The 27,767-nt window shown below is 45.7% G+C and overlaps 1 protein-coding gene across 1 annotated transcript in view; it reads right to left on the reverse strand.

The window, feature by feature from the left end:
* Positions 1-27,767, reverse strand: part of ZWILCH (zwilch kinetochore protein) — a 102,067-nt gene that overhangs the window by 772 nt on the left and 73,528 nt on the right. Inside the window, exons 14-17 of the mRNA XM_040342255.1 lie at positions 18,571-18,599; positions 10,747-10,883; positions 4,683-4,778; positions 2,085-2,203 (exon numbers count right to left, since the gene is read on the reverse strand). Coding sequence (XP_040198189.1) covers positions 2,085-2,203; positions 4,683-4,778; positions 10,747-10,883; positions 18,571-18,599 — 381 coding nt within the window. The remainder of the gene's footprint in view (positions 1-2,084; positions 2,204-4,682; positions 4,779-10,746; positions 10,884-18,570; positions 18,600-27,767) is intronic.

The raw sequence follows: 27,767 nt of genomic DNA on the forward strand, positions 1-27,767 counted from the left end.
CCCCTCCGGGTGATCTCTGTACATTGCAGGGATTTTAACAAACTTTGTTGCAGATTCCTACTTTTTGTTATTCTGAAGTAATCCCTGTGTGTTGAACAAAAGGGGCGATAGGGGGCGCTAAGTGAAAAAAATGAAAAACCCTTGTATGACCATATGACATGGCAATAAAGTGAACACGTGCAAAAAAGTGCAACAATAAACGTCGCAGCAAAGATTAATCACAGCCGATCAGCAGCTTTCAGCTAAAATCTCATGCTCCAATCACAGCACAGGTCAGCAGGGGGCGCGCGCATGTGTGACCCAAACCCGGAAGGAAGCCGGCAACGTGCCATCGGGCAGGTTGTTATTTTATTACCTTCCAACATACAAAAAAAGTGCCGACTTCCCTACAAGCTGTCCTGCTGCATGCTACCATGGAGGCCAACAATGGCGGCAGCCTAGATATCTCCATTAACCAGTTAAAGACCGCCACACGACTAAATACGTCAGCAGAATGGCACGGCTGGGCATATGGATGTACAGGTACGTCCCCTTTAAGAAGCCACTCGCGACCCGGTCCTGTGCTCTGTGACCGAGCCCCGCGGACCCGATCGCCTCTGGTGTTCCCGCGATCGCGTCAAAGAGCTGAAGAACGGGGAGAGGTGAGTGTAAACAAACCTCTCCCCTGTGCTTCCTAGTGAGCCTGTGACTGATCGTCTGTTCCCCGTCATAGGGAACGACGGTCAGTGAAGTCACACACCCAGCCACGCCCCCCTAGAGGTAAGAAACACACATTAGGGAACACTTAACCCCTTTACTGCCAGTGTCATTTTTACAGTAATCAGTGCATTTGTATAGCACTGTTTGCTGTAAAAATGACAATAGTGTCAAAAGTGTCCGATATAATGTTGCAGTCACAATACTAGTAAAAAAATAAATTATTAATAAAAATGCCACAAAACTGTCCCCTATTTTGTAGACGCTATAAATTTTGCGCAAACCAATCCATAAACGCTTATTGCAATTTTTTTTACCAAAAATAGGTAGAAGAATACGTATTGGCCATTTTTTTTTATATATTTTTGGGGGATATTTATTATAGCAAAAAGTAAAAAATATTGGGCCAGATTCACAGAAGTACGCCAGCGTATCTACTGATACACCGGCGTACTTTCAAATTTGCCGCGTCGTATCTTTAGTTTGAATCCTCAAACCAAGATACGACGGCTTCTGGCTTTGATCCGACAGGTGTACGCCTTCGGATCGTAGATGCAATACTTCGGTGCCCGCTGGGTGGAGTTTGCATAGTTTTCCGCGTCGGTTATGCTAATTAGCTTTTTCCGTCGATCCACGAAGGTACGCGCGGCTGTCGCATTCTCTTACGTCGTCGCTAGTCGGCTTTTCCCGGCGTATAGTTAAAGCTGATATTTTGCGGCATATAGATAGACTTGCCATGTTAAAGTATGGCCGTCGTTCCCGCGTCAAATTTAAAAAAGTCGTCCGTGAATAGGAAAGGACGTAACTCACATCTAAGTTCAAAAAATGACGTCGGTGCGACATCATTTCGCGCAAAGCACGGCGGGAAATTTCAAAACGGAGCATGCGCAGTTCAATCGGCGCGGGGATGCGCTTCATTTAAATGAATCACGCCCCCTACCCGCCCAATTTGAAATACGCGCCGAGAGATACACTACGCCGCCATAACTTATGGTGCGAAATCTTCCTGGATTCGACTTAGAGCCAGGTAAGATACGGCGGCGTAGCGTATCTCTGATACGCTGCGCCTGGGCAATTCTATGTGAATCTGGCCCATTGTTTTTTTTTTCAAAATTATCGCTCTATTTTTGTTTATAGCCCAAAAAATAAAAACCGCAGAAGTGATCAAATACCACCAAAAGAAAGCTCTATTTGTGGGAAAAAAAGACGCCAATTTTGTTAGGGAGCCACGTCGCACGACCGCGCAATTGTCAGTTAAAACGACGCAGTGCGGAATCGCAAAAAGGGGCAAGGTCCTTAACCTGCATAATGGTCCGGGTCTTAAGTGGTTAAACTATATCTGAAAAACAAACACACACAATAAATCATGCAGTACGTTCGCGTAATACCTGAAACGTCACACGGCAGATGGTCTACGGGTGGTCTGGCACTGAGCTGCCATGTGGTTTTTACTTCTTTTTGCCCGTGTCCACTGATGATCTCCAGTCTCCATGTCTGAGGGTGTGAACTGCAGAGGAAACAATCAATATCAACTGTTTATTGAAAGTTTATTGAAAGCAATCAAAAATCAAAGACCATAATACATCATTTATTTTGTTATTTACTAAGGCCCGGATTCTCGTACGAGTTACGCCGGCATATCTCCAGATACGCCGTCGTATCTCTGAGTCCGAGCCGTCGTATTTTGGCGCCTGATTCAAAGCATCAGATACGCCCAAATTTCACTAAGATACGACCAGCGTAAGTCTCTTACGCCGTCGTATCTTAACTGCATATTTACGCTGGCCGCTAGGGGCGTGTACGCTGATTTACGCCTAGAAATATGTAAATCAGCTAGATACGCCAATTCAAGAACGTACGCCCGGCCGACGCAGTACAGATACGCCGTTTACGTTAGGCTTTTCCCGGCGTAAAGTTACCCCTGCTATATGAGGCGTACCAATGTTAAGTATGGACGTCGTTCCCGCGTCGAATTTTGAAAATTTTACGTTGTTTGCGTAAGTCGTTCGCGAATAGGGCTGGGCGTCATTTACGTTCACGTCGAAAGCATTGGCTTCTTGCTGGGTTAATTTGGAGCATGCGCATTGGGATACTTTCACGGCGCGTGCGCCGTTCGTAAAAAGCGTCATTTACGTGGGGTCACATTTACATAACACACGCCCACATCTACCACATTTGAATTAGGCGGGCTTACGCCGGCCTATTTACGCTACGCCGCCGCAACTTTGGCTTGAGAATAAGGCACTTGCCTGTCAGGACCTGTACCGCATCCTGCCAGAACATTTTTGGTATGTGGTTATAACCAAAGTACTGGAACGCAGGATCTAGCCCTCCAAAGAGAGGCATTACAGGCAAAAACCTTGTGCTTCGGATACGAGGCCCCAGGTTCCATCCACTTTGGCCTCAATGGCACTTTGGATGGATCTGGTCTTTATGGAGGTTATTTAAATCCAGCATGGATCCCTCCAGTGGAGCTCCTCAGAGTACATCTTCACTTGTAACCAACACCTTAGACACTGGTGAAAAAACTGAGGTGCTCCCAGTATGGGAGGGGTTATATAGGGAGGAAACTTCCTGTCTAATTGATTACACCAGTGTCCAGCACCTGAGGGTGGAATATAACCCACTTAGTAATTACTAGACTCTGGCCCAGATTCAGAAAGAAGTTACGCCGTCGTATCTTAGTTGCATATTTACGCTGGCCGCTAGGTGGCGCTTCCGTCGATTTACGCGAGGAATATGCAAATTAGGTAGATACGCCGATTCAGAAACGTACGTCCGCCCGGCGCATTTTTTAACATCGTTTACGTAAAGCTTTTTTTCCGGCGTGAAGTTACCCCTGCTATATGAGGCGTATCCTATGTTAAGTATGGACGTCGGGCCAGCGTCGAATTTTCCGTCGATTACGACGTTTGCGTAAGTCGTTTGCGAATAGGGCTGTACGTAAGTTACGTTCACAGCATTGACTATTTGCGGCGTAATTTGGAGAATGCGCACTGGGATACGTTCACGGATGGCGCATGCGCCGTTAGTCAAAAATTTCATTTACGTGGGGTCAGCCTTCATTACCATACAACACGCCCACTGCATGGGGAATTTTAATTCCACGGGCTTACGCCGGACCACATACTCTACGCCACCTTAACTTAGGGCACAGGTTCTTTCTGAATACAGAACCTGCCTCACTAAGTTACGGCGGCGTCGCGTATCCGAGATACGCTACGCCCGCACAAATTTACGCCGGGCTTTTTGAATCCGGCCCTCTGTGTCCATCTTATCACTTTTATTGCTGTCAGAAGGAATCTAAATGTCCCTTGTGACAGTAATAGGTGGTGACAGGTACTCTTTATGGAGGGACCAGGGATCTAAAAGACCCCAAATCGCAACTTTGCACTTCAAAGTATTCAAAATGGCAAAAGTGGCGTTTTAAAAAACGTACTTTTGTGTTTTTACATCAGAGACCTGATCAAAGTAATTTCCGACTTCGTTTGGGACTTCAGTCTACCAGTGGGACGGAAGACCAGCGCAGAGCGGCGGAAGGGGGATGTCTTAATGCATAGAGTGCACCTTCCGCCTTTACAATCACTTTAAAGTGGAGTTCCGCCCAAAAAAAAAAAATGTTCTTTTAATATTAGGACACTGACCTGTCCAGGGCGCCCGCGATGTTCTCACCCGAAGCAGATCTGTCCCTCGGCTCTCGGGTGGAGTCGCTACCTTTGGTAAGGGAATCAGTCGCTATCTTTGGTAAGGGAATCAGGAAGTGAAGACTTGCGTCTTTACTTCCTGGTCCCTTACTGTGCTGCGCGATCCCACTGGTCCCGGACGTGGCGTAGTCACCGCGGTAATCTATGACCAGAAGTGGGAGCACATACCTGGTTTAGATTCCAAAAAGCAGAAGTTCAATTTTTGGGTGGAACTCCGCTTTAAGTGGAAATTAAGCGGAAGTAAAAGCATAAAAAGGAAAATACATGACTTGGGCGACTTACTTTTGGTAAAAACTGCCGATGACAGTCGGTCTGATTGGAAGCTTAAACACGTGCTGCTCATTCCAGGGGTTCTCTTTGTAATGCTTGAGACAGATTCTGTGCAGGGGGAAATAAACAGGCTTCAATGTCTGCTTGGTGAAACATATCTAATATATAAACTGCAGAAATCTAGAAAATGCCATATAATGCAAATGTGATGTTCAGTAGAAAAAGTGCTACTCGGACCAACCAATCAGAACGCACAGAAATGTGTATTATTACTTGTTATGGGTTGAAGTGTAGTGTAGTATAGCACCAGCCAGGGCAGGACTTAGGGTGGTGGGGGCCCCTGGGCTTGAGTGTTGAAGGGGCCCCCTGGAGCCGAGAATTGGGGGGGATCGAAGTTGTTGAGCGGGGGGGGGGGGGGGGGCGAATTGAAGTTGTTGAGCGGGGGGGAGCGCATTAAAGTTGTTGAGCGGGGGGGGATTTTGCAGTTGTTGAGGGGGGGAGTGCCTCTCACCTGTGCCAACAGCCGGGGCCACAGACTGTCATTAGCCCGGCTCTCGGCTTTCTTCCCTTCAGCAGCCACAGTCCTCCACACACCACTCCGGTTCCTCCTGCTTCCGTGCTGCCTCCTCCTCTTGCAGTGCGGGAAAATTAACCCTTTTGCGGGACTGCGGGAAGAAGCTGTCTGTGCGGGAAAGTCCCACAGAATCCGTGCGTGTTGGGAGGTATGCGCAGGGCCGCCATCAGGAATTTTGGGGCCCCTTGCACAGCTTAAGGCATGGGCCCCCTGAAGCAGAGAACCTAGGGGGGGTGGGGGTGCTGCCGCCTGAAATTGAGAAGCGTGGGGGCTGCCGCAAATTGAGAAGCGGGGGGGCCTTTACAAAAAAAAGAAGAAATAAAGAAGAAAACAAATATATATAAATATATGTAGCCATCCGGGGCCCTGGGGACCTCTGGGCCTTTTAATAAAAAGAAAAAATAAACCTCTGGGCCCTTTAATAAAAAAAAAAAAAAACATTTATAAAAAAATACATAAAAAAAGGGAGGTTGCCAAACCCGGGGGCCCTGGGGACCTCTGGGCCCCTGGGAACCTCTGGGCCTTTTAATAAAAAATAAAAAAATAAACAAAAATAAAAAAATAAACATTTATAAAAAAAATAAAAAAGGGGGGGTTGCCACATGGGGCCCTGGGGACCTCTGAGCCCTTTAATAAAAAAAAAAATATATATATATAAAAAAAATGTAATTTTTTTTATAAAAAAATAAAAAAGGTGGGTTGCCATCCGGGGGCCCTGGAGACCCCTGGGCCCTTTAATAATAATAATAAAAAATATATATATATATATACATATATATATATTATATATATAAAAATAAAAAATATATAAAAAAAACATTTTTTTACAAAAAATAAATAAAAAAAAGGGGGGTTGCCATCCGGGGCCCTGGAGACCCCTGGGCCCTTTAATAATAATAATAAAATATATATATATATATATAATATTATATATATAAAAATAAAAAATATATAAAAAAAAACATTTTTTTACAAAAAATAAATAAAAAAAGGGGGGTTGCCGTCAGGGGCCCTGGGGGCCTCCGGGCCCCTGGGGACCTCCGGACCCCTAAAAAAAAAAAAAAAAAAAAATTTTTTTTTTTTTTAAAGGGGGCCCCCTATTGGGTGGGGCCCCTGGGCTTGAGCCCAGTCAAGGCCAATGGTAAGTCCGGCCCTGGCACCAGCTTATTGAATAAAGCCAGCCACATATGGATCGAAATTCGTCCTGGTCAGCAGGCAATGGCTGAATTTTGATCCATGTATGGGCACCCTGGTTGTGCAATCTACTGATCGACTTTTGTACAACCTGCCCCTCGAGTTAGTTTCCGAACTATCGGTGCCGGTTTTCTGTCGGGAAGTGCCCTCCCCCACATCGAATAGTGCCCGGGATGAACTGCGCATGCGCATTACAACAGATGAGACGGCGCCTGCGCACAATAGCAGACAAAATTATTTTTTCTGTCAGATTGTCCCCTGTGCTGCCAAGGGCGTGTTCATATGGGTGAGGGGACGGATTATTAAATGATGGGCAGTGCTGCTAAAACATATCCCAAACCGTCCTCTCCGCTCTTCTCAAGACCTCCAACTGTCAAGCTCTCTCGTCTCTTCCTCCCATGCTCATCTTCAGGATTTCTCCAGAGCCTCTCCCATCCTCTGTAACTCACTACCTCAACCTGTCTGGCTATCCCCTACTCTTAAAAAAAAGGGAAAAACTCTGCGCTAAACCCACTTACAAGTGAGGAAAAATTTATATATGACCTCTAAATACAGGAAGGAATAAAAAAAAAAATGAGTGAAAAATGAATTTAAATAGGGGAGTGCTGCTGCCTATTCAAAGCTCAAATACTTAAACTTCAAAGACATACATACAAAACAGAAATAAGCGCGCAACTCCAAACATTTAAATGTGCAATCACAAGGGAGTGAAATAATGTTATATCAAAACCATAAAGTGATGAAAAAATTGATGTGTTGATACACCCTGTACCAGGTGAACAAAAAAGATATAAATAAACCCAAAACGAATAAATAAAGAGGTAATTGAGTGATCAAAGTCCTCAAAAAAATATATCAAAGAAAATCCTGACCACCAGATACTTCCGAACAATAGTTCACTTGCCGACCGCCGCATGTACATGTACGCCCACAGAATGGCACGTACAGGTATATGGGCGTACATGTACTTCCTTGCCTTTCCGCGGGTCGGGGGTCCGATCGGGACCCCCCCGCTACATGCGGCGGTCGGATTCCCGAGGGGAGCGATCCGGGACGATGGCGCGGCTATTCGTTTCTAGCCGCCCCCTCGCGATCGCTCCCCGGAGCTGAAGAACGGGGAGAGCCGTATGTAAACACGGCTTCCCCGTGCTTCACTGTGGCGGCGCATCGATCGTGTGATCCCTTTTATAGGGAGACTCGATCGATGACGTCAGACCTACAGCCACACCCCCCTACAGTTGTAAACACACACTAGGTGAACCCTAACTCCTTCAGCGCCCCCTGTGGTTAACTCCCAAACTGCAACTGTCATTTTCACAATAAACAATGCAATTTAAATGCATTTTTTGCTGTGAAAATGCCAATGGTCCCAAAAATGTGTCAAAATTGTCCGAAGTGTCCGCCATAATGCCGCAGTCACGAAAAAAAATCGCTGATCGCCGCCATTAGTAGTAAAAAAAAAAAAAAAAAAAAAACTATCCCCTATTTTGTAAACGCAATAAATTTTGCGCAAACCAATCGATAAACGCTTATTGCGATTTTTTTTACCATAAATAGGTAGAAGAATACGTATCGGCCTAAACTGAGGAAATTTTTTTTTATATATCTTTTTGGGGGGATATTTATTATAGCAAAAAGTAAATAATATTGCATTTTTTTCAAAATTGTCGCTCTATTTTTGTTTATAGCGCAAAAAATAAAAACCGCAGAGGTGATCAAATACCACCAAAAGAAATCTCTATTTGTGGGAAAAAAGGACGCCAATTTTGTTTGGGAGCCACGTCGCAGGACCGCGCAATTGTCTGTTAAAGCGACACAGTGCCGAATTGTAAAAACGCCTTTGGGCATTTAGCAGCATATTGGTCCGGGGCTTAAGTGGTTAATTGCTGCAGACTTTAACCCAACATCTTGAAGAAACTTGAATCTTAATATTCAGCTGAAGAAATATAAATACTGACTCTTACCCAATCGTTGGACCCCGGGTTTTAAGGAGGTCAGATGAGCTTGTGCATCAGCCTGCCGGCCCCGATGTATAATCACTTATCTTGGGGATTAAAAAACTTCTTGCAAGATAGAAGCACTAAAGTGTTTTTTTAATAAATTCTTTGGATATACTACACTATGAGGATCTCCTCCCCAAGATAAGTGATTGTACACTGGGGCCGGCAGGCTGATGCACAAGCTCATCTGACCTCCTTAAAACCGGGGTCCAACGATTGAATAAGAGTCAGTATTTATATTTCTTCAGCTGAATATAAAGATGCAAGTTTCTTCAAGATGTTGGGTTAAAGTCTGCAGCGATTAATGAACTATTGTTCGGAAGTATCTGGTGGTCAGGATTTTCTTTGATATTTTTTTGAGGACTTTGATCACTCAATTACCTCTTTCTTTATTCGTTTTGGGTTTATTTATATCTTTTTTTGTTCACCTGGTACAGGGTGTATCAACACATCAATTTTTTCATCACTTTATGGTTTTGCTATAACAATATTTCACTCCCTTGTGATTGCACATTTAAGGCCCCTTTCACACGTACGGACCGTATGTCATCATTTTCATCCGTCCGTTTGCGGATGAAAACGGGACATACATGGGTCCCTATGTGATTATGGGTCATCCGCCGACATCCGTAATTTGTCCGCCTCCGCAAAGATCCGCATTTGCAGACGGAAGAAATCCTATTTTTCTTCCGTCTGCCGGATCGGATGTCCGTGTTCGTCCGATCCCCCATAGGGGAGAGCGGAGGAAACACAGGGCGGTCCCTGCACAGTGTGCGGGGACCGCCCTGTCAGCCGCCAGCTCAGCGGGGATCAACGGAGCGATCCCCGCTGAGCTTTGCGGACACACGGAGCGGATCATTACTGATCCGCTCCGTGTGAAAGGACCCTAAATGTTTGGAGTTGCACGCTTATTTCTTTTTTGTATGTATCCCCTACTCTTGCTACCTTCTGGCGATCCCTGAAAACTCATCTCTCCAGGGAAGCCTATCATGTCTCCAACTAAACTTTTACCACTTCCATCAGCTCATTCCCCACAGTTACAACCTTTTGTACCACCTGCCCCACCCTATTAGATTGTAAACTCTTCTGAGCAGGGCCCTCTTAATCCTCTTGTATTTTATTGTATTGTAACTGTATTGTCTCCCTTTTATATTGTAAAGCACTTCGTAAACTGTTGGCGCTATATAAATCCTGTATAATAATAATAATAATAATGCCCAGTACTTTTCTGCTATTCTTCCTGGACGCCTGTGAAAGTAAAAAATATTATGTTTTTTTTTCAAAATTGTCGCTCTATTTTTGTTCATAGCGCAAAAAATAAAAACCGCAGAGGTGATCAAATACCACCAAAAGAAAGCTCTATTTGTGGGAGAAAAAAAATATAAAGATTTCATTTGGGTATACAGTGTTGCATGCTGAAAACAAAAAATTGGTCTGGGCAGGAAGGGGGTGAAAATGCCCGGTATTGAAGCGGTTAAATAGAATGTCGGACAGTCCCTGCTGGTCGGGCCCGAGATTCGACCCATCTATGGCTGGCTTTTGGAGTCATCAAATATTCTCATTCATTTTCCTGCTGTAAGTACTTTGGGCCAGATTCACAAAAGAGATACGACGGCGTTTCTCCTGATACTCCGTGTTATCTCTGTTTCTATCTATGCGACGGATTCATAGAATCAGTTACGCATAGATAGCCCTAAGATCAGACAGGTGTAATTGTTTTACACTGTCGGATCTTAGGATGCAGTACCGTGGCCGCCGCTGGGGGGAGTTTGCGTCGTAAATCAGCGTTGGGTATGCAAATTAGGAGTTACGGCGATCCACGACGGATTTTCGCGTTCGCTACGTCGCCGCTAGTCTAGTTTCCCGTCGCAAAGTTAGTCGTCGTTTTTGGTGCCTTAACTTTACACAGCAATCGTATTGCTGTATAAAGTATGGCCGTCGTTCCTGTGTCGAAATTTAAAAATTAACGTCGTTTGCGTAAGCCGTCCTGGAATACGGAATTACGCGTGTCGCCGTTCGAAAAAATACGACGTCACTGCCAGCAAAGCACGGCGGGAATACCGAAACGGAGCATGCGCAGTAGGTCCTGGCGCTGGAGCGCGCCTAATTTAAATGGCACACGCCCATTTGAATTGGCCCGCCTTGCGCTGGACGTATCTACGATACACCGCCGCAAGTTTCCAGGTAAGTGCTTTGTGGATCGGGCACTAAAACTGGAAACTTGCGGCGGTGTAACGGGTTACGTTACACGGCCGCAAATGTATGTGAATCTGGCCCTTTGTTAGGAAGAGTGTGTAAAAGGACTCACTGTGTGAGAGGAAAGAGGTTCTCGTGCTCCAGGCTGAGGAAAGCATTGCAATGTGCTACCACTTCAAGCATATGATGCAGCTTCTTGACGCGATGCACCTGCTCCTGCAGATCCACTGATGTGCTGACAAAGTAATCCTAAAGAATATAAAACAAGGGCAAATAATTACATGGGACATAGACAGTGGCGACTGGTGGTTTTTTTTTTTTTTTTTGGGGGGGGGGGGGCAAAAGCAACCCCCCCCCTCCCCCGCGGGCGCTGTTTGCCAGTCGGCCCGTCACTTACACCATTACGCCGAGTAAATAGATACCTAACATGTCACGCTTTAAAATTGCGCACACTCATGGAATGGCGCCAAACTTTGTTACTTAAAAATCTCCATAGGCGACGCTTTAAATATTTTACAGGTTACCAGTTTAGAGTTACAGAGGAGGTCTAGTGCTAGAATTGTTGCACGCGCTCTAACGCACGCGGCGACACCTCACATGTGTGGTTTGAACGACGTTTACATACGTGTGCGTTCGCTTCTGAGCGCGGGGACAGGGGCGTTTTAATTTTTTTTATTTTTATCTTACTTATTTATTTTTTACACTTTTCTTTACATTATTTTTTTTCGATTGCTTTTATTCCTATTACAAGGAATGTAAACATCCCTTGTAATAGGAAATGTGTGTGACAGGTCCTCTTAAACCACTTCAATACGGGGCTTTTATACCCACCTCATTACCGGGCCTATTCTGGCACTTCTCTCCTACATGTACATATCCTCATTCTTTTGCTAGAAAATTACTCAGAACCCCCAAACATTATATATGTTTTTTTAGCAGACACTCTAGGGAATAAAATTGTAACTTTTTATCTTGCACGGTATTTGCGCAATAATTTTTCAAACGCCTTTTTTTGTAAAAAAAAATGGTTTCACAAATTAAAAATTACAAAAAACAGTAAAGTTAGCCAAATTTTTTGGTAAAATATGAAAGATGATGTTACACCGAATAAATAGATACCTAACATGTCATGATTTAAAATTACGCACACTCATGGAATGGCGCCAAACTTTGTTACTTAAAAATCTCTATAGGCGACGCTTTAAATATTTTACAGGTTACCAGTTTAGAGTTACAGAGGAGGTCTAGTGCTAGAATTGTTGCACACACTTTAACTCACGCGGCGACACCTCACATGTGGGGTTTGAACGACGTTTACATACGTGGGCGGGACTTACGTGTGCATTCGCTTCTGAGCGCGGGGACAGGGGCGTTTTAATTATTTTTTTTTTTATCTTACTTATTTATTTTTTACACTTTTCTTTACATTTCTTTTTCCGATTGCTTTTATTCATATTACAAGGAATGTAAACATCCCGTGTAATAGGAATAGTGTGTGACAGGTCCTCTTCATGGAGAGATGCGGGGTGGTCAATAAGACCTCACATTTCTCCTCCAGGCTGGAAAAAATTAGATCGTGGAAAAAAATTCACAGATCTCATTCTTACTAGCCACAATTGCGGTTTGTTTACTTACGGGTACCCGGGCGTGACGTCATCACATCGCGCCCGGGCCTCCGACGGTCATAGAGATGACTGGTGACCATCTGGTCACCAGTCATCTCTACAATGCACACCCGGCGCACGGCGATCATCTTTCCGGGCCCCCGATGGGACGGGAGAGCCTGGAGAAGCACCGGATGGCGGCGGGAGGGGTTGTCCCCTCCCGCCGCCTATAAGAACGATCAAGCGGTGGAACCGCCACTATGATCATTCTTACAGTGCGCAGGATCGCCGCCGGAAGAAAATGATATCTGAATGATGCCTCTAGGTGCCCCCATCATTCAGATATCCCCGCACAAAGGTACAGGACGTCATATGACGTCCACCCGGGATAACAGATCCCCTTTTGGACGTCATATGACGCCGTGTGCGGTTTTAAAGTGGTTAAAGTCTATTACAGCCTCTGGCTCTAATCTGTGCTTCAAAAAAAAAAAAACCCTCCGCATTGGAATCCATGCCCCGCTGTCCTGAACGGGGCCGGATGCATAGATGAGGGGGGGCAGCAATAGAGGGGGGATATCCGATTTTCTGTATGCAATTCCGACACACAAAAATCCTACACATGCTCGGAATCATTTAACTTAATTTTTCTCGGCTCGTCGTAGAGTTGTACGTGACCGCGTTCTTGCCATTTGGAAATCCCGACAACATTTGTGTGTCCGTGTGTATGTGCAATACAAGTTTGAGCCAACATTCCGTCGGAAAAAATCCTACGGTTTTGTTGTGGGAATGTCCGATTGTACGCGGCATAAGTGTAGCAATATGGTTACATTTAATGAAGATACAATTAGCAACATATTGCTACACTTAGAGGCGCCTTTCTTCTCTTTTAACCCCTTGCCGCCGAACGTACGCACATATGCGTCCTCAGCTTTCAGGGGGTTATACCGGGATGATGCCCGCAGCTGCAGGCATCATCCAGGTACCGTTGTTTAGAGCCGGCGATTGGCTATCCAGGCATAACAACCGAGCGGCTAAAAGGATGCATTGAGGGGAAAAAACATCTACCTTTACAACCCATTTAAAGTATTCAAAATGTCAAGATCTGCGTTTTTGATTACTTTGTTTTTAAAAACTTGCGCCATTAACCACTACAGCCCCGGATAAATTGGCTGCCCAATGACCTGGCCATTTTTTTTACGATTCTGCACTGCGTCGCTTTAACAGACAATTGCGCGGTCGTGCGACGTTGCACCCAAACTAAATTTACGTCCTTTTTTCCCCACAAATAGAGCTTTCTTTTGGTGGTATTTGATCACCTCTGCAAATTTTATTTTTTGCGCTATAAACAAAAGAAGAGTGACAATTAAAAAAAAAACACATTGGGGTGGATTCAGTAAGCAATTGCGTCTGCGTAACCATAGTTACGCAGTGCAATTGCTTAGTTGCGCCGGCGTAACGACTTTTCTGTATTCAGAAATCTCGTTACGCCGACTGCAGCCTAAGATATGACTGGCATAAGGCTCTTATGCCGTCGTATCGTAGGCTGCATTCTTACGATGGCCGCTAGGTGGCGTTCCCGTAGTGGTCAGCGTAGAGTATGCAAATTGCATACTAACGCCAATTCACAACCGTACGCGCGCCCTACGTACGCATTTTACGTCGTTTACGTTCGTCGGGTTCCGCGTAAGGCTGCTCCTGCTATTAGCAGGGGCAGCCAATGTAAGTATACCCGTCGTTCCCGCGTCGCGATGTTTGAAAATTACGTTGTTTGCGTAAGTGAATCGTGAATGGCGCTGGACGCCATTTACGTTCACGTTGAAGCAAATGACGTCCTTGCGACGTCATTTGCCACAATGCACGTCGGGAAAGTTTCCCGACGGAGCATGCGCACAACGTTCGGCGCGGGAACGCGCCTAATTTAAATGATCCACGCCTCCACGGGATCATTTAAATTACGCGCCCTTACGCCGGGCAGTTTTAAGGAGCGCCCACGCAAATTACGTAGCTACTGCTTCATGAATGAAGCGTAGCGCAGGGAATTTACGGAGGCGCAGCATTAAAACGGTACGCTGCGCCTCCGTAAGAGGGCGCAATTCGTACCTGAATCCACCCCAATATTTTGTACTTTTGCTATAATAAATATCCCAATTTTTTTAAAAAACATATTTTTTCCTCAGTTTAGGCCGATATGTATTTCTTCTACATATTTTTGAAAAAAAAAAATGTAATAAGCGTATATTCATTAGTTGGCGCAAAAGTTACAGCGCCTACAAAACAGGGGATAGATTTATGGCATTATTTTTTTTTTTTTTACTAGTAATGGTGGCGATCTGCGATTTTTAAATCGGGACTGGGACATTATGGCGGACACATCGGACACTTTTGACACATTTTTGGGACCATTCTCATTTATACAGCGATCAGTATTTCTGTAAAAATGTCACTGGCAGGGAAGAGGTTAACACTAGGGTGTGATCAAGGGGTTAAATGTGTTCCCTAATGCGTGTTCTAATTGTAGGGGGATGGGACTAACTAGGGGAAGAGATTGATCGGTGTTCATACATTGTACACACGATCAGTCTCCTCTGCCCTGAGAGAACCGGGATGTGTGGGTTTACACACACATCCCCGTTCTCGCTCTGTAACGAGCAATCAGACCGCCAGGCACTCACATCGGCTCTGGCGACATGCCTCCGGCGCGCACACGCGCGCCTCCCGCAGGGCCTTAACCACTTAAGACCCGGACCAAAATGCAGGTAAAGGACTCGGCCAGTTTTTGCGATTCGGCACTGCGTCGATTTAACTGACAATTGCGCGGTCGTACGACGTGGCTCCCAAACAAAATTGGCATCCTTTTTTTCCCACAAATAGAGCTTTCTTTTGATGGTATTTGATCACCTCTGCGGTTTTTATTTTTTGCGCTATAAACAAAAATAGAGCGACAATTTTGAAAAAAAAAAATGCAATATTTTTCCTTTTTGCTATAATAAACGTCCCCCAAAAATATATAAAAAAACGTTTTTTTCCTCAGTTTAGGCCGATACGTATTCTTCTACATATTTTTGGTAAAAAAAAAAATCGCAATAAGTGTTTATCGATTGGATTGCACAAAATGTATAGTGTTTACAAAATAGGGGATAGTTTTATTGCATTTTTATAATTTTTTTTTTTTTTACTACTAATGGCGGCGATCAGCGATTTTTTCCGTGACTGCGACATTATGGCGGATACTTCGGACAATTTTGACACAATTTTGGGACCATTGTCATTTTCACAGCAAAAAATGCATTTAAATTGCACTGTTTATTGTGAAAATGACAGTTGCAGTTTGGGAGTTAACCACAGGGGGCGCTGTAGGAGTTAGGGTTCACCTAGTGTGTGTTTACAACTGTAGGGGGGTGTGGCTGTAGGACTGACGTCATCGATTGTGTCTCCCTATAAAAGGGATCACACGATCGATGCAGCCGCCACAGTGAAGCACGGGGAAGCCGTGTTTACATACGGCTCTCCCCGTTCTTCAGCTCCAGGGAGCGATCGCGACGGAGTGGCTATAAACGAAAAGCCGCGCCGTCGTCCCGGATCGCTCCCCGCGGGAATCCGCCCGCCGCACGCAGCGGGGGGGGGGGGGGGGGTTCCGAGCGGACCCCCCACCCGCTAGAAGGCAAGGACGTATATATACGCCCTTCTGCCTGTCCGTGCCATTTTGCGGACGTAAATAGTCGTGCGGCGGGCGTTAAGTGGTTAAAGAGCCGATGTACAGCTACGACAGCTCGTGCAGGGGGGCCAGCCTGCCGCAGTATACCTGCGGTGGCTGGTCCGGAAGCGGTTAAGATGCCAGTAATCTGGGGAAGTGATATCATGACATTTGCTTCCAGATCCGAGACCCGAACGAAGCATTGGCTTGGTTCGGGTCGTTGGCCAGCCAGCGGACGTGACGGCTGGTGGGACGGGCTAGCCAGGGCGAGCAGCTGCTGAGTTGCATCGGTTGTTATTACAAAAAGGCCGACCGTCCGCTAGGGCTGCGCATCTTCACCGGTCTCACGATTCGATGCGATTACGATTATCAAGTCCACGATTCGATTCGATTCGGCGATGCATCACGATTGCAGCGCAAGTGCGCATGGCTCTCCCCCCAAAATACTAAAGGAGATGATCAGAGACTGCAGACATGCTACAGGAGATGATTAGAGACTGCAGACATGCTACAGGAGATGATCAGAGACTGCAGACATGCTAGAGGAGATGATCAGAGACTGCAGACATGCTAGAGGAGATGATCAGAGACTGCAGACATGCTACAGGAGATGATCAGAGACTGCAGACATGCTACAGGAGATGATCAGAGACTGCAGACATGCTACAGGAGATGATCAGAGACTGCAGACATGCTACAGGAGATGATCAGAGACTGCAGACATGCTACAGGAGATGATCAGTGACTGCAGACATGCTTCAGGAGATGATCAGAGACTGCAGACATGCTTCAGGAGATGATCAGAGACTGCAGACATGCTACAGGAGATGATCAGAGACTGCAGACATGCTACAGGAGATGATCAGAGACTGCAGACATGCTACAGGAGATGATCAGAGACTGCAGACATGCTACAGGAGATGATCAGAGACTGCAGACATAGTACAGGAGATGATCAGAGACTGCAGACATAGTACAGGAGATGATCAGAGACTGCGGACATAGTACAGGAGATGATCAGAGACTGCGGACATAGTACAGGAGATGATCAGAGACTGCGGACATAGTACATGAGATGATCAGAGACTGCGGACATAGTACAGGAGATGATCAGAGACTGCGGACATAGTACAGGAGATGATCAGAGACTGCGGACATAGTACAGGAGATGATCAGAGACTGCGGACATAGTACAGGAGATGATCAGAGATTCAGAGATTGTGGACATAGTACAGGAGATGGTCTATATTTCTCCTCCATACAGCCCAGTCCCTGCAGTGACAATGACTTATCACAGGTGACACATCAGATTCCACTACATGCCCGTACCCCCCCTGTGTCCCCGGATAACAGCACCCCCTCCTCCTCAGTACTTACATGCTGTTCTGCGCAGTGCGCACACAGGATGATTGGAGGGAACAATGAGGAAAAATACATGATTTTGCCTGTGCATTTTCAGTGTGTTTTTATGTGCTGACATTGTCATCAATACGCCCTTTAAAAATGCACAGATGACAATGAACCCTCAATAAAAATATCAGTACAGCGAGGACTACCGTGTTATTTATTTTCTATTAAAATTAACACATTCCCAAGTCCTCGCTGTACTGACATTTTTTATTGAGGGTTCATTGTCATCTGTGCATTTTTAAAGGGTGTAAATAGGGTGAAACTCCCCTTTAAAAAGTGCACAGGAATACACATGGCTGCTGGGGGGCAGGACTCAGGGATTACATTCCACAACTGACAGAGCCCTGTGAGTTTCACTGCACTGCACTGTCTGCTGAAATTTCACTGACTCTTTGCACATTCCAGCACACTAGGAGTTAACACAGTGGAATGTGCAGAGAGTCAGAGAAATGTCAGCACAGGCAGAGCATGTGTAGGAATCAGACTGCTGATAAAATACCTGTGATAACAAATGCTGTTATAGCCAGGGCTGTAATATGCTTTTTACAACATATGCAGAATCATCATACCTCATGTCTCCGTGTGTATATTACTTTCCCCTCATGTGACTCCATGCTCGGACCTGCCTCTCATCTCCCCTGATGTCCGTTCTCAGCCCCGCCCATCGTCTATAGCTAAAGTAACAGATCACAAGAGAGGCAGGCGGGGCTGAGATCAGAAGAGACTTTGAGACGAGGGATGTGAGAGGACAGAGGAAGAGAGAGGCGGGCCGGACCATGGATCACATGATCGCATGTACAGTTACTACGGAGCTACGAGGTATGAATCTGCATACATTTTTAAAAAAAGCACACAGAGCGATTGCCACTTAATGGATTACAAACCGCATTTATAAAAAAAAAAACATTTTAAAAGACCTGCTCGGAGCGACATCGATTATTGGGGTCACATGCATCGATGCCGAATCGGGGGGCCCCGAATCGCGATGCATCGTTGCATCGATTATATTCAACACCCCTACCGTCCGCTCTAAAGAACAGTACTGGGGTGATGCCTGCACCCCGGTAAAACCCCTTGAAGCAATAACGGTAATGTTGGTTCGTTTTTAGACCGATACTGCTAAAAAAGTGAATACCGGCCGCACCGATCATCGGTCGATCCCTAGAACTCACGCTTTAACTTTCTCCAGGCCTATGATCATAAATAAAAGATTTAAGAATTCACTTACCAAGTAATTGAAAGTTGCAAGTTCTCGACCTGTTAAAGAGAAATATCCTGTTACAATATGTCTATCTAGGATACAGGCAGTGAAACCGACACATAGTACTGAACACAATGAAATGCTACGATCCCCAAATCAAGTACAAAGTCAAAACAACCCGGTTAGGACGCTCTTCATTGGCCGACTTCTGTAACATGGACAGGGACAGAGATTTGTGACTGTGGGCAGAGACACCGTTCTAGCATGTCATTTTCATACAAGAGGCTAAAAGCATTTTGAAGAGGAAAATACATTTAGGTGGAGATATACCGTGTTCCCCCGAAAATAAGCCTGGGTCTTATATTAATTTTGGCAACCTAAAACACACTAGGGCTTATTTTCTGGGGGTGTCTTATTTAACTATGGTATGTACAATGATCCTAAAGTGGTTGTTATCCTAAAGAAAATAAAAAATCCTTTTCCTTTAAAGCATGATAGATCTCCTGTGTCCCCTGTCTTCTCCCCTCCCCCTCCCTGTCAGGTCAGGAGTCAGTATTGTGATGTAAAAAGCATCTTAAAATACGGTACCTTTCTTGCAGCTACCCTGGCTGTCGCATGGTCTGCCTGGGCTCTTCTCTGCTCCAGGATCCCCGCTGGCGTCGGCCTGCTCCGTGCACTGGGGAGGGGCCGCGGGCGTCGGGCGTGAGGAGAGCAGAGGAGGAGGGAGCCGGTGTCCTGCCGGAGTCGGCCTGCTCCGTGCACTGGGGAGGGGCCGCGGGCGGGAGGAGAGCAGAGGAGGGGGGAGCCGGTGCCCTGCCGGAGTCGGCCTGCTCCATGCACTGGGGAGGGGCCGCGGGCGTCGGGCGGGAGGGGAGCAGAGGAGGGGGGGGGCGGTGTCCTGCTGCCGTCTTCCCGCTCTGTGCGCTGAGGAGGTAGGGGCTGCTGGCATCGGGCAGGAGGAGAGCGGAGGAGGGGGAAGCCAGTGTCCAACTGGCGTCTGCCCGCTCCATGTGCTGAGGAGGGGGGGCTGCGGGTATCGGGCGGGAGGAGAGGGGGGAGCCGCTGCAATCATTCTGCAAAGTGGATTAAACAAAATTTAAACAAATTTTACTAGGGCTTATTTTCGGGGTAGGGATTATATTGCAGCCCTCCCCAAAAATCATGCTAGGTCTTATTATCGGGGAAACACAGTATATATAATTTTTTTTTTCCCCCACTCCGGGTAAAATGTATTTTCCAATCGCCCTCCCTCTCACCCACCCCACCAGGCAGTGGTTTTAATTTCTGTGTGAGGTCACACAAATAATATTTTAACTGCTCTATGATTAAAAAAATAACCATGTTAATTCCATTAACCACTGCAGCCCATTTTGGTGGTCAAAGATCAGGCCACTTTTTGCGATTCGGCACTGCGTCGATTTAACTGACAATTGCGCGGTTGTGTGACGTGGCTCCCAAACAAAATTGACGTCCTTTTTTTTCCCACAAATAGAGGTTTCTTTTGGTGGTATTTGATCACCTCTGCGGTTTTTATTTTTTGAAAGAAAATGCAATATTTTTGACTTTTTGCTACAATATCCTCAAAAAATAAATATATAAAAAAACAAAATCCCACAATTTAGGCCGATACGTATTCTTCTACATATTTTTGGTAAAACAAATTGAAATTAAGCGTTTATTGATTGGTTTGCGCAATAGTTATAGCATCTACATAATAGGGGACTGTTTTATGGCATTTATATTAATTATTTTTAATAGTAATGGCAGCGATCAGCGATTTTTATTGTGACTGCGACATTATGGCGGACACACCGGACACTTTTGACACCATTGTCATATTTACAGCGATCAGTGCTATAAAAATGCACCGATTACTGTAAAAAATGACACTGGCAGTGAAGGGGTTAACACTAGGTGGTGCTGCAGGGGTTAAGTGCTCCCTAGGAAGTGATTCTTACTGTTAGGGGGCGTGGCTACACATGACGCATCTCTGATGAACGTTACCAATCACGGGAACGGTCATCAGTGACAGTGTCACTAGGCAGAATAGGGGGTTGCCTTGTTTAGAAAGGCATTCCCCCATTCTGCCCTTGCCGACCGCAATCGCGGTACTCCCGGGAACATCGAGTTCCTGGGACCCGCGGCCGCAATCGAGAAGCAATTGGCGGGAGCGCACGCGCCCGTACCCGTAATCTGCCTGCCCCGTGCCATGTTGTCAACGTAAATAGTCATGCGGCAGGTGGTTAATCAATAAAATAAAATAATCCTCAATAAAGCAAAAAGAATATTGGAATGCATTCAACTCCAGAGATAAAACGATAATTCTCCCGCTCTACAAGACTCTGGTCCGGCCGCACCTGGAGTATGCTGTTCCGTTCTGGGCACCAGTCCTCAGGAAGGATGTACTGGAAATGGAGCGAGTACCAAGAAGGGCAACAAAGCTAATAAAGGAAATGGAGGATATCAATTATGAGGAAAGGTTGCGAGCACTGAACTTATTCTCTCTGGAGAAGAGACGCTTGAGAGGGGATATGATTTCAATGTACAAATACCGTACTGGGGACCCCACAATAGGGAGAAAACTTTTTCGCAGAAGGGAGTTTAATAAGACACGTGGCCACTCATTTAATTGAGAAGAAGAGAGGTTTAACCTTAAACTACATAGAGGGTTCTTTACTGTAAGAGCGGCAAGGATGTGGAATTCCCTTCCACAGGCGGTGGTCTCAGCGGAGAGCATCAATGGTTTAAAGAAACTATTAGATAAACACCTGAATGACCACAACATACAGGTAATACTGACATATACAATGTAATACTGACATATAATCACACACATAGGTTGGACTTGTGTCTTTTTTCAACCTCACCTACCATGTAACATGAAGTGATTTTTCACTTCTTATTGAAAACATTTTTTTTCTCTGTATGGGATTTAGTCTACTTCATACACTTTCATGCACCATTTTCCCTACTAAGGATCTCACACACCACAGTTATTCAATACACATATCCAGGGCTTTTTTTCAGCAGGAACGCGGGGGAACGCAGTTCCGGCACCTCCAGCTCTGAATATATGTAATGGCAAGGAGTGCTGGGGTGTATTGGAGGGTCTATTGATGCTGGCTGCTGGGAGATCTATTGTTACCTGAGGGGATCTCTTTTTACAGGGGGGCTCTTATGCTACTGGGAGACAATCGTTGCTGGGAGACAACTGTTGAGGGAGGGGTCTATTGTTGCTAGCTGTTCAAAGTCTATTGTTGCTGGGGGTGTGCCATTATTGCTGGCTACAGGTGATCTGTTTTACTTCCTATCATCCATGTAACAAATTACATTCAAATTACTTAGCACCATGAATTGATACTTGGTTCTGTATCCATTGCTGAGAGGTGGGTAGGGGGTGGAACCAAAGAATGGTCCTCAGAGGTGGGTAGGGGTTGGAACCAAGGAATGGTGCTCGAAGGAGGGTAGGGGGTGAAACCAGGGAATGATGCTCAGAGGTGGGTAATGAGTGGAACCAAGGAATGGTGCTTAGAGGTGGGTAGGTGCTGGAACCAAGGAATGGTGCTCAGAGGTGGGTAGGGGGTGGAACCAAGGAATAGTGCTCTGAGGTGGGTAGGGGGTGGAACCAAGGAATGTTGCTCAGAGGTGGGTAGGGGGTGGAACCAAGGAATGGTGCTCGGAGGTGTGTAGGGGTGGACACGAGGTGACTCGGAAGAAGGGAGTTCCTGCACCTATTTTTTGGGAAAAAAAGCCCTGCACATATCACTCACCTTTTTAAAGCCCCAATTTGGTTTTTGCGATCACACATGCTCACTCATATATCACTATCTGATGCATGACCGTCCATTGGAGGGGTTGCCTCTTGGGCTGTCTGTCCGTCGCCTAACATACCATCTCAGCTCCCAGAAAAGATGTTCCCCATGTGGGGATACTCATGACCCTCAGTCCCGTATCAATTGCACATGGATACCCTCGATATTCTGCACGTGTACACGCTTTCTCCTGATGAGCGACATCAAGTCACGAAACGCGTTGAGCCAACAGATTTTGTGTTCAAATTGTATACTGTATCCTACCACATCATTGTGGATTCTGTTCATGCATTATGCATTTGATTATATTTCAATCATGTACTCAAATCAAATTTTGGGCGTTTTCTATATGTAACATGTGTCATCCATTTTTTGGATTATTTATAAATTAAGTACTTCGCAGGGATACAAATTCCATCCCTTTCCCCCCTGTAAGAACAGCGATCTGCCATGTTTACATAGGCAGATTGAAGTTCTGTGTCTCTGCCCGGCGATCAGCGGGTGTCGGTGGACATTGAGTACCTGGTGCCCCGCCAATCTACTCCCGCTGTGTGTAGTCACAGTGGGAGCGAGCCGCAGGAGGTGCGTAATCACGTCCCCTACCCGGAAATGTGGGATACGCAACAGCGCAGGCGCACTTTAGAAATGGAAATCGTGCCGTTTCTAAAGGGGGTCATGTCGTGACTGGCTGCTCCCGCGCACGAGTGACGCAACGTGACTCTGGCCAGTCACAGAGCCGAAGTTTGCGGCCCCGGAAGGAAGAGGGGTTAAGATGGGCGCTCGCTGCTAGTGGGGACAGTGGTGACATCGCAGGCTTCGGTTTCAGGTAAGTGACACATAATGGGCTACTATACTCGGCTCCCAGCTACATCACTAACCTAGTAGCAAAATACCAACCAAGCCGATCTCTTCGGTCCTCCCAAACTTTCTGCTCTCTAGCTCCCTTTTCACCTCCTCCCATGCTCGCCTCCAGGATTTCTCCAGAGCTTCTCCCGTCCTTTGGAACTCCCTGCCCCAACCTGTTCGACTGTCCCCATATCTATCCATATTTAGACAATCCCTGAAAAATCGTCTCTTTAACCACTTCCCGACCGCCGCATGTAGATATACGTCAGCAGAATGGCACGTACAGGCACATTGGCGTACCTGTACGTCCCTGCCTAGATGTGGGTACATGCGGCGGTCGGATACCCACGGGGAGCGATCTGGGACGACGGCGCGGCTATTCGTTTATAGCCGCTCCGTCGCGATCGCTCCCCGGAGCTGAAGAACGGGGCGAGCCGTATGTAAAACACAGCTTCCCCGTGCTTCACTGTGGCGGCTGCATCGATCGAGTGATCCCTTTTATAGGGAGACACAATCGATGACGTCAGTCCTACAGCCACACCCCCCTACAGTTGTAAACACACACTAGGGAGTTAACCTACAGCGCCCCCTGTGGTTAACTCCCAAACTGAAACTGTCATTTTCACAATAAACAATGTAATTTAAATGCATTTTTTGCTGTGAAAATGACAATGGTCCCAAAAATGTGTCAAAATTGTCCGAAGTGTCCGCCATAATGTCGCAGTCACGAAAAAAATCGCTGATCGCCGCCATTAGTAGTAAAAAAAAAAAAATAAATAAAACTATCCCCTATTTTGTAAACGCTATAAATTTTGCGCAAACCAATAGATAAACGCTTATTGCGATGTTTTTTAACAAAAATAGGTAGAAGAATATGTATCGGCCTAAACTGAGGAAAAAAAATGTTATATATGTTTTTGGGAGATATTTATTATAGCAAAAAGTAAAAAATATTGCATTTTTTTCAAAATTGTCGCTTTATTTTTGTTTATAGCGCAAAAAATAAAAACCGCAGAGGTGATCAAATACCACCAAAAGAAAGCTCTATTTGTGGGGGAAAAGGGACGCCAATTTTGTTTGGGAGCCACGTCGCACGACTGCGCAATTGTCTGTTAAAGCGACGCAGTGCCGAATTGTAAAAACCCCTTGGGTCATGTAGCAGCATATTGGTCCGGTCCTTAAGTGGTTAAAGAAGCATATCCTGCTTCTAACCAACACTGTTTTACTTCCTCCATCAGCTCATCCCCCCACAGCGATTACCTTTTGTATCAATTGACCCTCCCTTTTTACATTGTAAGCTCTAATGAGCAGCGCCCTCTGATTTCCCCTGTACCAAATTATAATGTAACTGTAATGTCTGCCTTTATTTTGTTAAGCGCTGCGCAAACTGTTGGCGCTATAAAAAACCTGTATAATAGTAATAATAATACTATGCGATGCATAGTAGCCCATTATTCTTTACCTTTGCAGGAAAATAAAAAGGAAGTAAAACCCATCAGGGTTTATTTCCTCTTTAACCACTTCCCGCCCAAGGACGTCATATGACGTCCTGGACTTTCAGTGGGGATATCTGAATGATGCCTGCAGCTACAGGCATCATTCAGATATCCATCTTTTCAGCCAGCGATCCTGTGCACCATAAGAAAGATCATATCGGCAGTTCCGCCGCTTGATCGTTCTTATAGGCGACGGGGGGGGGGGGGACATCCGCCCCCTCCCGCCGCCATCCGGTGCTTCTCCAGGCTCTTCCGTGCCATCGGAGACCCAGAGAAACGATCTGCCGGCGCCGGACGGGAGGCATAGAGATGACTGGTGACCACATGGTCACCAGTCATCTCTATGATCGTCGGAGGCCCGGGCGTGATGTTATGACGTCACGCCCAGGTACCGGAATGTAAACAAAGCCGTAATCGCGGCTGAAAGCATGAGATCCGTGAATTTTTATTCACAATCTCATTCTTTCCAGCCTGGAGGAGAGATTATTGACCCCCCCCCGCATCTCTCCATAAAGAGGACCTGTCACGAACCATTCCTATTACAAGGGATGTTTACATTCCTTATAATAGGAATAAAAGTAAAAAAAAAAAAGTGTAAAAATTAAATAAATGAAGTAAAAAAAAAAAACAAAAAAAAAAAATAATCATTTTTTTTTAAATGCCCCTATCCCCAGGAGCTAGCGCTCAGAACCGAACGCACACGCAAGTCCCACCCACATATGTAAACACTGTTCAAACCACACATGCGAGGTATCGCCGCGTGCGTTAGAGCGCCAGCAACAAATATTAGCACTAGACCTCCTCTGTAACTCTAAACTGGTAACCTGTAAAAAAAAATTAAGCAACGCCTATGGAGATTTTGAAAGTACTGAAGTTTGGCGTCATTCCATGAGTGTGCGCAAATTTTAAAGCGTGACATGTTGGGTATCTATTTACTCGGCGTAACTTCATCTTTCACATTATACAAAAAAATTGGGCTAACTTTACTGTTTTGTTATTTTTAAATTCATGAAACCGTTTTTTAAAGTTTTTAAAATTATTGCGCAAATACCGTGCGAGATAAAAAGTTGCAATGACCGCCATTTTATTCCCTAGAGTGTCTGCTGAAAAAACATATATAGTGTTTGGGGGTTCTGAGTAATTTTCTAGCAAAAAAATAAATATGATTTTTGCATGTAGGAGAGAAGTGCCAAAATAGGCCCGGTATGGAAGTGGTTAACCACTTAAGCCCCGGACCTTTAGGCAGCTAAATGCCCAGGCCAGGTTTTGCGATTCGGCACTGCGTCGCTTTAACAGACAATTGCGCGGTCGTGCGACGTGGCTCCCAAACAAAATTGACGTCCTTTTTTCCCCACAAATAGAGCTCTCTTTTGGTGGTATTTGATCACCTCTGCGGTTTTTATTTTTTGCGCCATAAACAAAAATAGAGCGACAATTTTGAAAAAAAATCAATATTTTTTACTTTTTGCTATAATAAATATCCCCCAAAAATATATATAAAAAATGTTTTTTTCCTCAGTTTAGGCCGATGCGTATTCTTCTACCTATTTTTGTTAAAAAAAAAAATCGCAATAATCGTTTATCGATTGGTTTGCGCAAAATTTATAGCGTTTACAAAATAGGGGATAGTTTTATTGCATTTTTATAAAAAATTTTTTTTTTACTACTAATGGCGGCGATCAGCGATTTTTTTCGTGACTGCGACATTATGGTGGACACTTCGGACAATTTTGACACATTTTTGGGACCATTGTCATTTTCACAGAAAAACATGCATTTAAATTGCATTGTTTATTGTGAAAATGACAGTTGCAGTTTGGGAGTTAACCACAGGGGGGCGCTGTAGGAGTTAGGGTTCACCTAGTGTGTGTTTACAACTGTAGGGGGGTGTGGCTGTAGGATTGACGTCATCGATCGAGTCTCCCTATATAAGGGATCACTCGATCGATGCGCCGCCACAGTGAAGCACGGGGAAGCCGTGTTTACATACGGCTCTCCCCGTTCTAGCCGCGCCCTCGTCCCGGATCGCTCCCCGCGAGAATCGGACCGCCGCATGTAGCGGGGGAGGTCCCGATCGGACCCCCCACCCGCTAGAAGGCAAGGACGTACATGTACGCCCATATGCCTGTACGTGCCATTCTGTGGACGAACATTTACATGCGGCGGTCGGGAAGTGGTTAATGGATTTGTAAACCCTTGCAGTTTTTCATCTCAGTGCATTCTATGCATTGAGGTGAAAAGCCTCTTGTAGTAGACTCGGCTCCTCAGAGCCCCCCTTTTACTTACATGAGCCGATCATTCCTGCGCCGGAGATGAATATACTAGCTCCAGTCGGTGTTTCGGGTCCTGATTGGATAGATTGATAGCAGTGCGGGGGCGGAGTCGAGTCCTCCTGCCTGTGTCAATGGATGCAGCAGCAGGACATGGGAGCGCGCCCGCACGGGTGCCCCGAGGGAGAGCGCTTCTCAGACGGGGGGCACTCGAGAACAGGGGGAGCCAGGAGCGCGGCTGAGGGACCCCAGAAGAGGAGGATCGGGCACACTCTGTGCAAAACCAACTGCACAGAGGAGGTAAGTATGACATGTTTGTTTAACCACTTCCATACAAGGCACTTACGCACCTTCCCGCCCAAGCCAATTTTCAGCTTTCAGCACTGTCGCACTTTGAATGGCAATTGCGCGGTCATGCTACACTGTACCCAAACAAAATTGGCGTCCTTTTCCCCCCACAAATAGAGCTTTCTTTTGGTGGTATTTGATCACCTCTGCGATTTTTTTTTTTTTGCGCAACTAAAAAAAGACTGAACATTTTGAAAAAAAAAGGGATTTTTAATACAGCTTACCTGTAAAATCCTTTTCTTGGAGTACATCACGGGACACAGAGCGGCATATTCATTACTATGTGGGTTATATGGAGTACCTTCAGGTGATGGACACTGGCAATCTCAAACAGGAAATGCCCCTCCCTATATAACCCCTTCCCATAGGAGGAGTACCTCAGTTTTGTAGCAAGCAGTATGCCTCCCAAAATGGTCCCCATAAGAGGGGTGGGAGCTCTGTGTCCCGTGATG

The sequence above is a fragment of the Rana temporaria genome, chromosome 3, assembly GCF_905171775.1.
Source record: "Rana temporaria chromosome 3, aRanTem1.1, whole genome shotgun sequence".
Classification (NCBI taxonomy): domain Eukaryota; kingdom Metazoa; phylum Chordata; class Amphibia; order Anura; family Ranidae; genus Rana; species Rana temporaria.